Source organism: Chelmon rostratus, chromosome 6 (assembly GCF_017976325.1).
Source record: "Chelmon rostratus isolate fCheRos1 chromosome 6, fCheRos1.pri, whole genome shotgun sequence".
Classification (NCBI taxonomy): domain Eukaryota; kingdom Metazoa; phylum Chordata; class Actinopteri; order Chaetodontiformes; family Chaetodontidae; genus Chelmon; species Chelmon rostratus.
This window is the reverse complement of record NC_055663.1, coordinates 26,381-42,737: the sequence shown is the minus strand read 5'-3', so window position 1 is coordinate 42,737 and position 16,357 is coordinate 26,381. Positions and strand designations below refer to the sequence as shown.

At 41.3% G+C, this 16,357-nt stretch overlaps 1 protein-coding gene across 3 annotated transcripts in view; it reads right to left on the bottom strand.

The window, feature by feature from the left end:
- fgd4a (FYVE, RhoGEF and PH domain containing 4a) overlaps positions 1–12,592 on the bottom strand; it is a 54,753-nt gene extending 42,161 nt beyond the window's left edge. The window contains exon 1 of one of the 3 annotated variants that reach the window (XM_041939386.1): positions 12,384–12,592. In XM_041939386.1, coding sequence (XP_041795320.1) covers positions 12,384–12,477 — 94 coding nt within the window. In that variant the 5' untranslated portion in view covers positions 12,478–12,592. Of the gene's footprint in view, positions 1–9,411; positions 9,463–12,383 lie in introns of those variants that run through there. The other 2 variants (XM_041939387.1, XM_041939389.1) reach the window with 2 other exon arrangements.
- Positions 12,593–16,357: the final 3,765 nt, after the last annotated feature.

Genomic DNA, 16,357 nt, shown 5'->3' with positions numbered 1-16,357 from the left:
ATGATTCATGCACTTCTTTTCTTCACACTTGGGTGACCCTAAAGCTCTCACATGTTCCAACATGCAGACATCCTCATAGCTCTGACATTGTGGACATACTGGTAGCACAGAGGAAAGTTTTATCTCTCACTTAGCAGCAGTCTGAACTCATGTATGCTCATGCTCATCAAATCACAGTAAAAATGAGGAGTGAATCAATGCATTTATTTATTCAGTCAACTCTTACAATACAAGAGCTCTGCCCCTCGCTTTCAGACAAATCTCACATCCTCCATCAGGATGTGAAGAAGCTACTACGTACAGACAAATGACTACCTTTAATCAGAAATGTTTTGGGCAATGGGCGTTTCCCAGACATGGATCGAGCATATTATTTTCGTGATCCTTATGGAAATTCTGAAATTATCCCTTTTATGGACATGGTGATCGGATTGCCCTTCAGCAAGTTAGCAGAGCAGATTAAACAAGAAAAAGTCCAGTGAATTGCGTAAATTGATTCTCATTGTGGGATCAAGCTCAAGGAACAATGTAATAGTTATCTAATTTAGGGTTTTGGTCTCTTTCCTACCTCCCTCTCTTCTTCATTCAAGTGTTTTCATCATTTCCAGGCAATTTCCTTTTTAACGGCTGCAACCTATTGCTTTAAGCTCTTTGTTTACTGCACTGATAATTGGCTTTCATAATGTTAAACAATTAATACAGATAGTTGATTCTGATTCTGTGTATCAAATCTAACACTGTGAGAACAGTTCAATTGAAATTGTATTATCGCTAAATGTATTACAACTCTAAAAAACTGTAAAAAGGAACGAAATAACAACAGCCAAGATTAATCAAACACATGTAAAACTAAAGCTGCATTGATTTATTTTGGTCACTTGGGGGCAGTGGAACAAGCTGTCAACACGACATTGATATGTTATCGCTGAATAAAGTTGATCCAGCAAAGGCATCCTGATGAACATAACCTTCTCTCTGCTCTGCTCTGCTTTTGCTCTCCACTGACTTCTAAGAGGAAATATGTGGTTCTTTAGTTGCTAAATGCTGCAACTAGTCTCTAACTGTGTCTGCCCAGTGTTTGGTGGTGAGCAAAGCATCAGAGCTTTTGTTGCTGAAACATGTGTGTACTGCTGCAGTATACAGGTTTAATGAGAGGGAACCAAAAAGCAAAACTGAAACTAAGCTAAAAGATGCTAAAATGCTCCATAGAGCTGTAGGCAACTGCAGGGTCAGGTGATGGGCTCATCACTATGAGATACCCTTTGACATCACAAAAATAACTGGACCCATTGTTGATATAAAGCAGGGATGTCAAAGTCAAAATACACCGAGGGCCAAAGAAACAGATTTGCTACAAGCCGAGGGCCGGACTGGTTCAATGTTTATTAAAACATATTTTAGTGATTGCACATAGCCTAAGATCTAACACAATGTATATTATTTAATGATTAAATGAACAATCCAATATTCTTTTATGGCTCTGTCAGTAATTTCAAGTGTAAACATTTTTCAACAGGCACACAGACAAAAACAAACTTCCTTCAAAGAAAAAAAGTCCTGTGAATTAAATGAATAAAGCAATATTTTCTTATGGCTCTGTCAGTAATTAAGGGAAAACATTTTCAACAGGCAAGTTGAGTTCAACTGAAAAATAAATCTAAATAAATTAAATAAATTAAAATACAAAAATCTATAGGACACAGTAACTGAAAGTTAACATCTGTTCTGGCTGCTGATGAATAATGAAGCCGATGCCTGTTTGCCGCGCTGCAGTGAGTTCGCGGGCTACCGTTGCATTGTGGGGAATGCAGTATTGGTGCGTGCAAAACACCAGCGGGCGGCTGCAGGCAGTTCTAATGCTAATCAAATATCATCTGGGGGGCTGCATATAAATCATTTGCGGGCCGCATCCGGCCCGCGGGCCTTGACTTTGACATATGTGATATAAAGACACTGATTAGTGCTGCTTGAAAGGCACTGGTCAGAAGAATGGCTTTCATTTCCAGAGACTAAACCCTGATGACAGCTGCTCAGGGTGCCTATGTGAGATTTTCCTCCTGGATATACTCCTGCAGAAAGGAGAGACTTTTCAGTTTTCTTAGCTGTGTCAGTAGTGTTTGACCAAAAAGAAACACTTTCAATTTAATTTGAGTTTAATGGATTCAAATTTTATTGATGCAGTTGGCTTTTAAACCTCATCTCTGTGCATTGCAAATGGCCTTTTTCATATTTTGTAATATGGCTTTCAAGCATGTAACAACATAATATGTGCATATTTTCCTCTGTCCTTTCCTTTATTACACCTTACTACTGTCCTCCCACTCATCACAGACACAAACATCGGCCACCTCACACTTCGCTCTATCTTCTTACCACTGCAGCTGGCATTTCCCTCCCCCCTCACAAACTCCCCCTGCCTCTCCACCTCATCCACCTCTCCTTCCACTCTCCACCTCTTTCTTCTCTCTTTGGCCTGAGAAAAGGGGAGAGGGGAGGAGAGCAACATGACTCCGGGCCATTACCCATCATATCTCTACAAGCATTGAACCATGGGCCTCCCACACACACACATATCATTAATTAAACCCACATCGCTTAAAATGCATGCACATGTGCACCACACACACACACACACACACACACACACACACTTGGCACGCACACACAGTATTTGAGCCCTCACTGTTTTCATTGACTCTCCCCTTCCCCCGGTGCACCATGCACATTATGAAGGTCAGTGATGAATGATGGGTATTGTCTGCAGACACACGTTTATAGATACACACACACACACACACACACACACACACACACACACACACACACACACACACACACAAACAGGAACAAAAGCTACAAAGACACAGCAAACGAGGTACACAAGCTGAAGCTCCATCTCTACAGTGACAGGGCACATCTGTCATGAGGGCACTGCAGGCAACACATCAGCATCTGCCCCTGCAACACAGGCACAACCCACCTGGGACTGGTTCCTGTAATCAACCTGGCACACACACCACCATGCCATCACTGTCACCAATCTGTGCCTGAAACAACCAACAACCTGCTAAAATCAGTGCTGACTGTGCAGTCAGCCCTGAGCAGCACTGCAAGATGGATAATAAAGCTCCCAGACAATAGTGTTTATCTAGACACCAAATTGATTAAACAATTAGTTTACTGAGAGCGTTTGGAAACTGTCTCAGCACAGAAAACGCTTGGTTGCTTTCATTAACCGCCTTATCTTTCTCATCTTTCCTCGCAGTAAACACACAGAATAAGTCCCACAATAATCCACCCTGCATTAACAGTAAGAGAGTGATCACTGAGAGTGATAGGTGCTTCATTATTATAATGTGTGGGAATGGATCTGTGACCAAATCTGTGTGTGTGTGTGTGTGTGTGTGCATAGAACACACATACCTTACATGACCTTATAAAAGGCCAGTTTATCAAGTCAAGTGCTACTGCAATCATATATGACAATTATCATCTATTACTGATTCACCTGTCTTGGTAAAATAGTGTGTGAAGTTACTGTATGGACTTCTCCTGCTAATGCTCACCTTTCTACCCAGCCTGCCTGAATAAATATTCTGTGCTTCACAAATCACATCCTGGCAGAATCGACTGTGTCCCACTTTGCATTATTTAACTCCCTAACACAGCAATCACATGTCAGCAGACTGAGCTTATCGGGTGCACTGTTCTCACTGATAACAGGCAACATGAGAGACTTTGGTTACATTTATGTTCTGACTAAAGCAAACGAGCATGTCATACTTTTGTACTGCGCTGACATTGGGTTTCATAATATTAAGGATCAGGTTACACTCTTAATAATAACCAATGCAACAGTGACCTGAGCCTCCAGCTGCGATGAGCTACTCTATCATTTTTGCTCCTAATCGATGGATCAACATGAAACCGTGTTGTTCTGATGAGTCATGGTGACAACAGTCCACATAACAGGTTACATGAAGCCTTCTGACCAGAGAAACCTTTTTTCATACAAAGTCCTGTACATCATCCAATGATAAATTCTTAAAAACGGACATAATAACTATATGGGAATGTCTGTTTCCGGCTAATCCAGTGAATTAAATATTTGAAGATAATTATTATCCCAATAATGCATCCCGGTATATATGGTCATTTTTTCCATACTTAGATCCAAAATACATTTGAAAAACATTTGCATGTAATTTCTTTCTCCGGTACAACCTGTCAGAGGGTCAGAACCACAGAAATAATCCAATCTGAATGCGGTCTGAAGAAGCGTGTGAAACATTATTTTGGTGTGCACCGGGTTTCATTGGAATGAAGAGACTGATTCTAAAACACTGCACAGCAAATCACAGTGCATCCACTGCAAACAGCCCACACATCAGGTACATTTCTCTGATCATTCAGCTCTGTAGGAAGGGAATGCGCTCTGGCCACTTGTGTTTGCTTGCAGAGAAGGTCACCATATTGACGCAATGCACTCCTCTCACTACTAGCATTTGAAGTGACTAAGTACCATATCGTAGGCGTTATTCATTTCAGTTAGTCTGGACTGTAAGTAGTAGAGTAGAGTTTACTTGAGAATTTTGAATAGGCTCCCCCTTCACTGTACATACATGTAAATACATGTAAATGTATTATTACTATTATTATGAAATATATGCATGAACGTATGCCCTATGTGTATCTCAGTCACAAATACATTTTTCAAGGTGTCTGTTAGTGTGTGTGAACACGCATCTCTCATCCACAGCCAGTAAAACAATCTGAACATGATGTCAGGACTCAGGAATGCCAGGAGGAATGTGGATCAATGCAGAGAGAGAGAAGTAGAGAGAGAAGCTGGAAGGAAAAAAGGCTAAATACCAACAGAGAAAAACAGATGACGGAAGAAAGAAAGAAAAATACCGTCTTCAACGGAGCACCTGCAGTAGAAGAGGCTACAACCACACCAGCAGTGTGAGAGAAAACAAACAACATATACTAACATATACTATATTTAGCTCATCATCATCATCTTCACCTGACTACCTGACTTTCTAGTTTTGCCACCAGACTCAGGCATCCACAACATCCTTATTGGAACATACTGTGCTGCTGAATCTGGAGCTTGAGCTCCTTTAGAGCTGTAGAGCACACACAAGGAAATTAATAAGCAATCATTTAAGAACAACCAGTCAAGCATCGAAGGGCGTCACGGTTCATAATATAATACAAAAATTGTAAATGGAACAAAAGTTTGTACAGTCTCACTAGAAATGGGACTAAAAAAAAAACATGTCCTGAGAGTCATGCTGAAGCAGAAATGAAAAGGATTTATCCCATTGGCACCATGAACGCCCTCAATGAATTTCTACATGTTGTCCTCTGGGGAGCATGAATATGTTTCATGCATCAATTGTTCTGTACATTTTGAAATTTCTTGTGCATAGGTTTTGGCCTCATGGTGGTGCTTCGGGAAAAATCAAAGGGGTCTTTAAAAACAGTAAAAAAATTAATCAGTTTGTAGAGACCATGAAAATTCACAACAAATGTCTGGTCATTATTTTTTCAACATACTTTGTCATGGAGGTCAAGGAGATGTTTATATGAAAGCAGTGGTGGACAAACAGTCAGGAAGCCATAGAAAGCATTAAGTATCATCCTCTGGAGACTACAAATGTCTGTACAAAATTTAATGACACATATTTAAGTTTGTAGAGAATTTGTACCCTCATTTCTACTAAGAGACAATATCCTCATTCATTATGTTGATTAGGTACTGAAACACCAATAGTAACTGTTTAAATATTGCCAGCGTATCTATTTAAGATATTGAAAAATATTGTGCATATAGGTCAACCCAATACACAATGTAGCACGATGTAGTAATTTCTAGTTATTTATTGGGCAACAGATAACACTGACTGATAATCAGGAGAGCTCTGGTTGAAATATATATATTTATTTTGTCAATACCAAATTGTTACTGCTTATTATTATGGCTTATTACTGCTAACAGAAGCTTCAAGAAGCTTCCCAATATGACCATAATCCATCTGAAAGAAACAGTTTACCTTAAAATAGAAATTCAGTCATTATCTGTGAAACCACCAAACACTCTTAGACTTTTCCCAAACTACTAGAACTTACTTGCAAAAACAGATCGAACACTAATCCAAACATATGAGTGTATAAGCGCTGACACTGATAAGTGGTGTTACTCCTGCTAACGACACCCTCTCCCACGTTGAAACAATGAGCATGGTGAAAGGAGCCGGGCCTGCTGGTGTTCCCGGCCTTTTCCTTCCTGCCAGTGAGAATGAAAGCAGAATGCTTCACAGTGTTTCCTCTGTTCTTAAACAAGGGTGACTCACCCCAACTCACCAACAATACACACCACCAGGAGGAAAGGAGAACAGTTGAGGGGTTGCACTGTTACAACACGCACATACTCACTTTGCCCTACTATGCTGCATACAAACACACGTAGCATGAACGCAGTTGGGTAATGGGCCATCAGTTGCCAAAAGGCCAGAGTGGTTGGAAGAGGGTCTTAAGAGGGTGAAACGGTTCCCAGGCCTCTCAGAACAAAACTGTCTTTTTTTCCAGCATGGTGGATTTAAATGCGTCCTCACCCTCTATGGCTCCACAGTGGCCGGCCGGTCCACATGGGGACCAATGCTGCGCCTCAGTGAACACACTTACTCCAAGTATGTTCACTGTATCTGGCTGCTACCAAAACCTGATCAAAACAAGATTCCCAGGCATACACTGCAGAGGAAAGAGCCTTTCAGATAACTTGCTCCTGTTCTGAAACCACATAGTCAGAGCGAACAGCAACACATCAGCAGAGTGGTAAATAAATGGTCTATGCGGGAGAGCAGCCAGATGATAACATTAGAAAATGGATCCTGCTTGTAGATGGAAAATAGAGATTAACTTAATGCCAGTCAAACAAGGACAGCAGAGCAGCAGGAGGGAATGTTTTCTGGAGACGAGAGATGAGTCACAGATGATGTTTGCAAAAGAATGGGCAGAACGCATTTCTTCACTTATTACGAATATTTTTAGCGTCTAACATCAACTCATCCTTGATTTTTTAGTGTAAAGCCACATCTTACCATAACAGCAGAGCAGACACATCTTTGCGTTTTTACCTTTCCGGCTCCAAAACCAGTATTTGCGCTGCCGCTTCATTGTCAACGAAGTGTCTTTTATTTTGAAAAAGAAAAAAAAGGAAATACCAAAGATCTCCTCCTAACATATATATGTCGTATTGCCAGTGTTCATCCTCACTGTGTTGTCCAGCCTGCAAGGATCACCTACTCGAGGCACCGTGCCTGAGACGGGCCTCCAGTAACCAGCGGCCAGGCAGTCCATGCTGCGTCCACGCCGGCAGACACAACGCAAGTAGTGAAAGAAAGTGAGGTGTATAAAAAGCTGGTCTAAATACACCTCTCGTTAGTGCTTTCTCCCCTTTCTTCCTCTACCTCCGCCAGTGAACAAACGGACTGAACAGAAGAGACCCCCTGACAGGACACTATGCTGAGACCTTCTCTACTCTACTGCTGAAGAGCAGACTGAGGAAGACGAGTCATCCAGCCACAACACCCTCACATATTTCTGTCCTCTTGCAAATGGGATATCATTAATTTCGCAAAGGTGAGGAAAAAAAGGTTGGGTTGCACAATTATCTCATATCTTCCTCTCTGTAAAGTTACTTCCTCAAAGTCCCTCTTGGTCCTTCACAGTCCAGCAGGCCAGTGCTGCAGCTCTGAGTTCTCCTTTTCTGGTAAGGTAACAAGAGAGTACAGCAGCTTTCTGGGAAGAACCTCACAGGCGAACAATGTCAGTCAGGAGGGGGAAACGACACTCACGGCAGTCAGGAAACCCTGGCTGGCAAATGGACAAAAGAACACAGCACATATTTAGGCCTCTATTGACGAAGCATACTGGGATCAGATGGTGTTTCATGTTTGCCCTGACTCAGAGTAACAAAACCAGCTGGTTGGTTTGGATGCAAAAAAAAATTAAAGATTCCATTAGAGACCAACCTGGCCTTGGATGGTGTGTGACACATAAAGGTGCAAATGCACAAAGGAATCGTCAACAGATTTTGTTCTCACAGTTAGATGTTGCATTAGTCTTGCCATTTTCTGCATTTTCAAAAAAAATCACACATCAGTGAGTGAAAATGAAATAATCAAAAGAACAAAAGCACAACAATCTGCTTTCAAATGAAAGGAGCTCATCAAAGGATCTAATAGCTCATCAAAGGATCTAATATCAGTTGATTGTTTTCTAATTGATTTGGGAGCAACAGCACAGTTTCCTGCTGGGATACAGTGTATGTGGATGGTTGCTCTGTTGTAAAGGCGCACATGACTCTGAGTGCGTCCACATCTCACACTGAGCATGAAGCTCCACGGCTGGTCGACGGCGAGACATTTCTGAGCATTTACCTCCACCTACTGGCACATTTGAAAAGTGGAGCACCTCAAACTTGGCCCAAAATACTGGTGTTTGTGAGAGCAGGTGTGTGCAACTGCTGAGGAATATTACATAAACACACCCATGTATTAGCCATTTCCTGCTGAGTGCCGGTCGCACCCACCTTATCAAGCTGTGATTACAAATACCACAGCTTGTACAAATGACAATAATATACATTGCGAGCTTCACTTATTGATAGCATCTATGAGGACGAGACTTCATGTCTGGATCAATGAGCAACACGCAAAGAGAGAGCAGGATTTAGTGGGACACAGTGGCAACAGGACGCAATAGTTCTTCTTCTAATAAGGTGGTCTTTTCCAGCAGGAAGCAAATTCATAGCAGAAAAACTTTGAAAAACAAATGATGACAGTTAAAGACTTAATAAAATTACATGAACCTGAATGCAATACTGAATTAAAGCTTTGACAGTAGGACAAAGACTAAGACAACATTCTTAGAAAGGGCTGAGCTGTTTGAGACACAGTCAGGAGCTGGAAACTCCAGCTTCAGTTTTCTATTTATTTTTTATGGTTCTTTAACCAACAAGAAAAGACCCAAGAAGCATCTGAACTGTTCTCAATAGGCAATGATAATGAGTTATAATACTTCTCTGTATGTTACAGTGAACACAGACAACTTTTCAACCCAGCCTAGCGTTTCCAAGAGGTATTATTGTTGGGGGCAACCAGAACGCTTTCCATTGTGACTGGACCGTCAGTCAGGCTTCATTTTCCCAGGAGATCACACCCTCTGACAGACAAACCTGCACAGTGTAAGCTTGGCCTATAAAGAACCAATCAAAACGCAGATGGTGTCAATATTCTATAGCCGGTCTGATTTCAGTCTATAAGCTGTAAAGACAACTTTGACATTTCACCTTATAAAGTTGGCGAACGTGCATTTAGTTTAAGTTGTGTTTCTACTCACCTGACAAATGCAGGTCCAGTATTCACTCTATCTTCAGCTCTGTCAACTAAACTGGGAGAAACATGTGGCTCTTTAGCTGCTAAATGCTCCACCATGTTCAGCAGCTGTTTGCCAACTGTGCCCGTCTCCTGTCTGCTGCTGGGCAGGTAGTGGGGGGGCTGCAGTGAGAGTGAACCGAAACAGTAAAGGTGTGGGATGTAAAACCAAAACAATGGTTTAGACAGTTCTCTGGATTTGTCACTACAAAGCAACACCTTTGACATTATACAGTGATCTTTTCATATGTCACTATAAAACTGTTTATTAGTGCTGCTTTACTGAAATAACTCTTGTATTTTATTTTAGAGAGTTTACAGAACAGAATTTAGAAAGACATAGGCTGTTGGTTGAACTTTCAGTGCTTCTGGTTATGGGAGCCTGGACATTTATAAATCCTTTATTCTCTCAGCATGATTTCCATTCTGAGAAGATGAACCTTCTGCTCTGAGACTGAAACCTTTTAGCCAATACCAATCAGGCATGAAGCAATGCTTCTTGCAGCTATGATTTATGGGTAGTTTATATTGATGTGGTACCACAAAGTACGGCATATAAAAAGTAATGAAACTGAAAATAAAAAGTAACTCATGAGCTGTAAGTCATTAACAGAGATGCACAAGGGAACTATTGCCTAAAAGGAGAGGACAGTGAGGGGGTTCAGTTCAGGATGAATGGGCGCCAGTGCAGCAAAACAATGCCAGAGGCAGCAGGCTAGCAGGCCACAGAGCATCGGATTCATACAGTCCCACTGCTTCTAGCTTAGCAGTTCAAAAACAAACAGCTTCTTTGTTGGAGAGCAACACAGCTGTCCCCACAGCAACACCACCACCATGACCCCAGGCTATTTGTGCTCTAAACACAAAACTAATTTCACTCCACGTGTGAGCCATAATAAGACAGACACTGGATGTTTATTTATTTCAGAGAAAGCAGGTTATTTCTGCCTACTTCACACTCGACTTCCCACACAAGAGAGACACAGAAACAAATGAACCTCTTAGAAGCCTGTGGTGGCATCCAAAGAGAGTATAGTGTTCATATTCATACTACAGGATAATAATGTGTTACAGTTTACGTTCGAAGATGAGTGGGTTGAAAGGACAACAGACTAAATGACTTGCTGCTTTCTAACCATTTGTCCAGGAGGAATGGATCACAACAGACAGAGGCAAAATAACAAAGCATGGCAGATCATTATAACGGTAATACTGGTCCTCTATCGGAATCCTATCCGTGGTCCAATAAATGAAAGATCAGCCAGCCACATAAATCGCTGGATCATTAAGAGCTGTACTGAACCCAGCCAAATGGAAGAAGTGACTTTAATTGTGGTGAGGGAAATCAGACTCATTTGTTTTATTCAGTGCTTTCATTTTCTAAAATCAACCACAGTTCATGTCAAGGTCAATCCGATTTCTTCAAAAGCAGCATGACAGATTTGCTTGGCACAGTAATGAGACAGTGGGACCACCATTTAGATGGGGTAGCAACAGCCAATGGGATGATGACAAGAGGAAATGGTTTGTGGAGCTGTGAGGAAGGTGGAAATCTAGCACAGAAAACGTAAGTCTAAGGAAGCGTTTGAAGCTAACAGTGTTAAACAATCACAGCTATTAGCTAAAATGTTGCATTACATAGTACTGTACATAAACCTGAGTCCTCGGGTTCATGACTGCATAGTTTTTGATTATCTACTGGCCAAAGCAGATATGCATGAAGCATAAGGCATTCAATAATGTACAGTATATCACCAAAGCTGGGAACATTGTGCAATAATGGGGGCAGATTATGATGAATACAATCTATAGAAATTTGACTATTGCTAACACACGGTGACTCACTGAAAGATAACATCTCTGAGAATTCCAGTTGTTACCTCACTTCCTGACCTACACCTGAGACGTGTGACTGGGGTTGACTGCTGACATCGCCTCTATAGCTGAGGACATCTTGCCTGGTCTTTATAGTGGCACTTACAAACCACTGAGCAAAGTTCACATCAAACTGCAGCTACACAACAATATCCACAGCGGCATGTTTGAACAAGCACTCCGCAGAGTTGCATGAGGAAGCCTCCTGTCTCAGTGGGTCACGCCCGGGCACAGTGCAGGAGCGGCGACATGTATTTGGATAAATATTGCTTAATTGGACGAAAGCCTGGGCAAACTTTCAGTGCCAGGATGCAGTTCTGCAAAGATTCATCTGGAAGTCTGCATGGAAACAGAACCCAAGACCTGTTCTTGATCAGGCTTTAAAAGTGAGGCACATAACTGCAGAGGAAAATATCAGAAAACGTATCTCTGCATGTTCCTGAGAGCTGTATCCTGAGCAGACACACTTAAAAGACTTCTAATGAATTGCTGTTTTCCAAAATGAAAAAATGTGCCCTCCAGCATGTAGATGGTTACATTACAGGCTGGGGCATGCCCTTGAAGCCTTCATACCTGCTGAGCAGCCAGAAAGTCAGCCTTGGTGTGTAAACAAGGGCTGTAATGTAGGTGTGTTAAAGTCTGTCCTTTCCATGCTCTCCCAAGCAGAGGGACACAAACACATGATGGCTAAGACCTGAAACGGCCAAGAAGTCATAACACCGAGTCACTGGCAAGCCAATGAAAGACTTTACAGTGTGGAGTTATTAAAACTGGGATCATTTTACTCATCCTCTAACAAGAGCTGCTCAGGAGAACACACTATATCCTATAACAAGGATCAAAATATACAACAACTGGTCAGAGGAGGGTCAAATCAGTCCACATGTACAGTGAGACTTTAAAATCTCAGCAGTTGGTGTTCAGGGGCTCGGTTTACGGTATATTGTAGAGGACCAGAGCGTCCTGTACAGGAGGATCCCTGAAACTCTTGTATTGGTATTTTAGGAGCGCATATCTGTTTTCGTTATGAAAGTGGAGCCTCGGCACTCCTGAAACACTCACCTGCTCCCTCAAACTCCATACTGCGCTGTTTTCTGCGAAAAGCGACTCTGTGAAAGCCGTCCATTCTCCTGGGAGGCAGCGACCGCTCCAGCATCGAGACACTCCAGTGAAGCGCGTTCAAAGTGACCGGAAATAAGGATTAAGACGCGCAGTCTCCTCCACGACCCGGCGGCCGCCGTGCGCCTGTGCAGGTCAGTACGTAGCAAACCCCTGAAGAGGCGCAACAGGCTGGAAGTAGCTCTACACGTGTGTGAGTGCGTTCACATCACCGCATGTCACCCTAATGTGGGTGTTCCCCAAGCCGCGCCCTCCTCTCCCCCCTCAGTGCGCACTGGTGGTGCGGACCCCCAGTGTCCACACTGTTGGCCATCGAGACACACACACGCACAGAAAAAACTACAAATATGATAAAACTAAAAATCATTAAGATTTCAAGTTGGAGACAATACATATTTAAGAGATCAAGAAATTATGGCTGAGTTTGTGCGACACTGTAACTCACTAAAGTCAACATTAATTTGTATTTATGATTTACTCAAATTTATGAGACAGCAAGCCATAATCATGTCATTGGACATTTTGAGATGCTGAATTACTCATGGGATAATACATCTATCATCTCAATGATCAGATACTCATTACTCAAATGTCATACATTACAAGATGTCACAAAGTTATCAAGATCTGATCTAATCATTGTGATTAGTCAAAATTAAGTCATAATGGGAAACTCATTTTCATTTTTTTTTATAATTTCAAATATGAAAAACTTTTTTAGCGTCTGTGTTACTTCTGTATGGCCTGTGCGGCAGGGTGAGCAGGCTGCTGCTGGGGTAGATATTGTATTTTAGTATCCTTTGGACTTGGCGCAGCACTGATGTTCAGTGGATGGTACCGATGATGTTCTGTGAGGATTTAATCACCTGCTGTGGTCCTCCTGTCCTGGGCCACGCACAAACCATGCCAATCCACAATGTGTCCGGTCAGCTTTCTACTGCTCCTCTGTACAAGTTGACAAGGGAATTTTGGCTTTCTTTAGTTTTTTCTAAATCAACAATCAGCTCCTTTGTTTTGCTGACATTTAGCAGTAGGTTGTTCTCTCTGCACCACCATGAAAGATTGTTGATTTTATGAGCAATATGAATTCTCATCATTGTTTGAATTGCTGCAAGTGACTCTTGTGGGCTCTAGAGCACCGTTTGTGAGGAAGTAATATATCCAGTGTGGTACCCAAGCCCAGAGTGGTTAGTGCACAAATTGCAGATGAACATTTAATATCCAGGACGTTACATTATAGATTCTACAACTGACTGATCTGTGTTACAATTTGGCCACAATTTAGCACATTAGTGACTGTATTTCCATCGCTGATTAGCTGCACAAATCACTTTAACATTTTCATTGAGTGTGTAAAACTTGTAGTCTTTCCTGTCTTTTGTCTCGTCCTCCCTCCTCACTCTTTCATTTTCATGTGTTCATTTGTGTGTTAGCTGAACACGCCAAAAGGAACAATCAGTGAATACACGGAGCATCTTTTCTTTACACTGACTGGATCTGGATATCCTGAAGATACCAGCTGAGATGTGGGACTTTCACACAGCATCTCTTTCATGCCTGTAAACCAGAAAAGACCGAACAGTTTCAGACTGTGTCAGTGACTGACAGGCAGACGTGAACTTTCAGTGAAAAACAAGTTGAGATAAAAACACTTTATATGCTAATAGACTGTACTGTATTTGTGTGTATAAACCGTGAAACAATATGTTCTGCATTGCTGAGCAGTTTGTCATTTTTCTTACATTTTGTGTGCACATTTATATTTTGTTAAACTGACAATTGATATGATCGGACTCAATGCTGAGTTTGTGGTGGACATGTTATAGTTGTATATTTGCATACTGAAATGCTCTGTGAGCTTTAAGCAGGACAACACAGTCACAGCGTGTCATACATTGTGTAAAATATGACTGATGTATTGATGGACGGTGTAAATTCACAGAGTAGTGGATTATAACACTGGGATTACTGATGGTTGATGCTTTTTTCTTATTATTCAACAGCTCTTGCTTGTTTTTTTTATTTAAATATTTAAGGTTTTGGAACGATGCCGCAATTTATAAGTCTGACTTTGACAGTCTTATATGGACACAGTTTGATTGACTTACCACAGTTTCCTTCAGTGTTTTCAAACCTTTTCCCACCATGAAAGGTTTTTGCAAAAGAAAAGCATTTGAAAGCGATTGTTTCTCTTGTACAGAGATTTCTCTTCAGTAATGTGATAAAAGCTGAGGACAGAAATTGATGGTGGATCAAAAAACAACCTGGATGTCTTGTGAATGCCATTTCCAGGTCTGAGGATGTCGTCAAGCCTGATTTGAGCTTCTCAGGGTTAAATAAGGTAACTTGATAACCAAAGGATTCAGGCCTCACAGGAACTTGTTGTCATTAGAGAAATGGCTGAAATCACTGCATCAGAAGCTTCATTTCTTCTTCTCCTTCTTCTGTGACTTCTTCTTCTTCTCTTTCCTCTCAATCAGTTGTTGAAAGTACCCACAGGATGTACATTTACTCAAGTACTGCACTCAGACTGTACTTTATTAAAGTATTTTCATTTTATGTTACTTTATACTCTTTACTTGATGCCATTCATTTGTCAGATATAATTACTTTGCAGATTAAGGTGTTTTCCACATTATAAAGTTCTAATAAATATGAGGCATTGCTAAAGATTAAACTACACATTAGTGTATAAAGAAGATGAGCTCCATCAACACCAGCTACAATATCAAAATGCTGGTAAGCAGCATTAATTCAATATTTAAATGTTGTATATAATATTGGAAGACTGCAGAAGAGACTGAAGTGCATTTTAGTTATGTTGCTGTACTTTTACTTGAATAACTCTTGAGTTGTAATACAGTATGTATTATTGTGACTTTAACTTAAATAACAGGTTTGAGTAATCTTTTGTCCTGGCTCTTAATGTCTGTTATTACTCTTTTTGGTGTTACGAGGCTTCAGAACAGCTTCAGCGTCCTCTAACACAAACACCTCCTATAGCTGTTCAGTTGGGTTCAGATGCTGTGACTGTGAAGGCCTCAATATATGATTCAGATTATTTTCACATTCAGCAGACTATTGCTGGACCCCTCATGTATGAAGGCATCTACGTATATGTATCCTTTAGTTTTTTACGTTTATTTGTCACCTGTCTGGATATGATCATAAACAGTGGATTTATTCATACTGGGTTAGTTTTTTACAAAGTTAAACTACATGGAGTTTTTCAGACAACATGCACTATTACCAAACTGTAATCAATTTATAAGAATCAATTAAATAATAATATTGTTTTTACTGATATTTATTTTTAGCATCATCAAGCACGAACAAAAAAAGGAATCAGTGATGTAAATGAAACAGAGCAGCTGCAGGTCTGCTGGTACTAGAAACAGAGGGTCATGTAGCGCCTCCTGGAGGGCAGGAGTCTCCTCAGCGAGTGAAGCTGCTGTTGTGTCTTTTTGATCAAGGTGAAGGTGTTGACGGTCCAGGAGAGTCCTCAGAGATGAAGACATAATCAGGGTCTGAGAGGAACATTTGTTGTTGATGTTGTCCACATTGGCGAGCCATCAGGAGTGTTTTGATAGCTTGGCAGCGGCCTGACGAGCAGCATGGAGATCTCTGTTCGGGAGGGACGACTGAAGGATCCTCAGATTGAAACAGTGGAAACCTCTCAAGCATGAGCTGCGGTGATAAAGGTCCCAAACCTATCCAAGTGGAGCTAAAGGGAAAAGGTCTCCAGCTTGCTGATTTCCTACTAGATGGCGCTGATGATCCAGACATATCAGTCCTAATACGAGCAGACTATTACTGGTAAGTGGTGTCTGGTAAGGTCCAGAGGATAACAGAATCACTAGTGGCCATAGAAAGCAGCTTTGGATGGGCTCTGCAGAGGTCTGTTTCAATATCCAGTG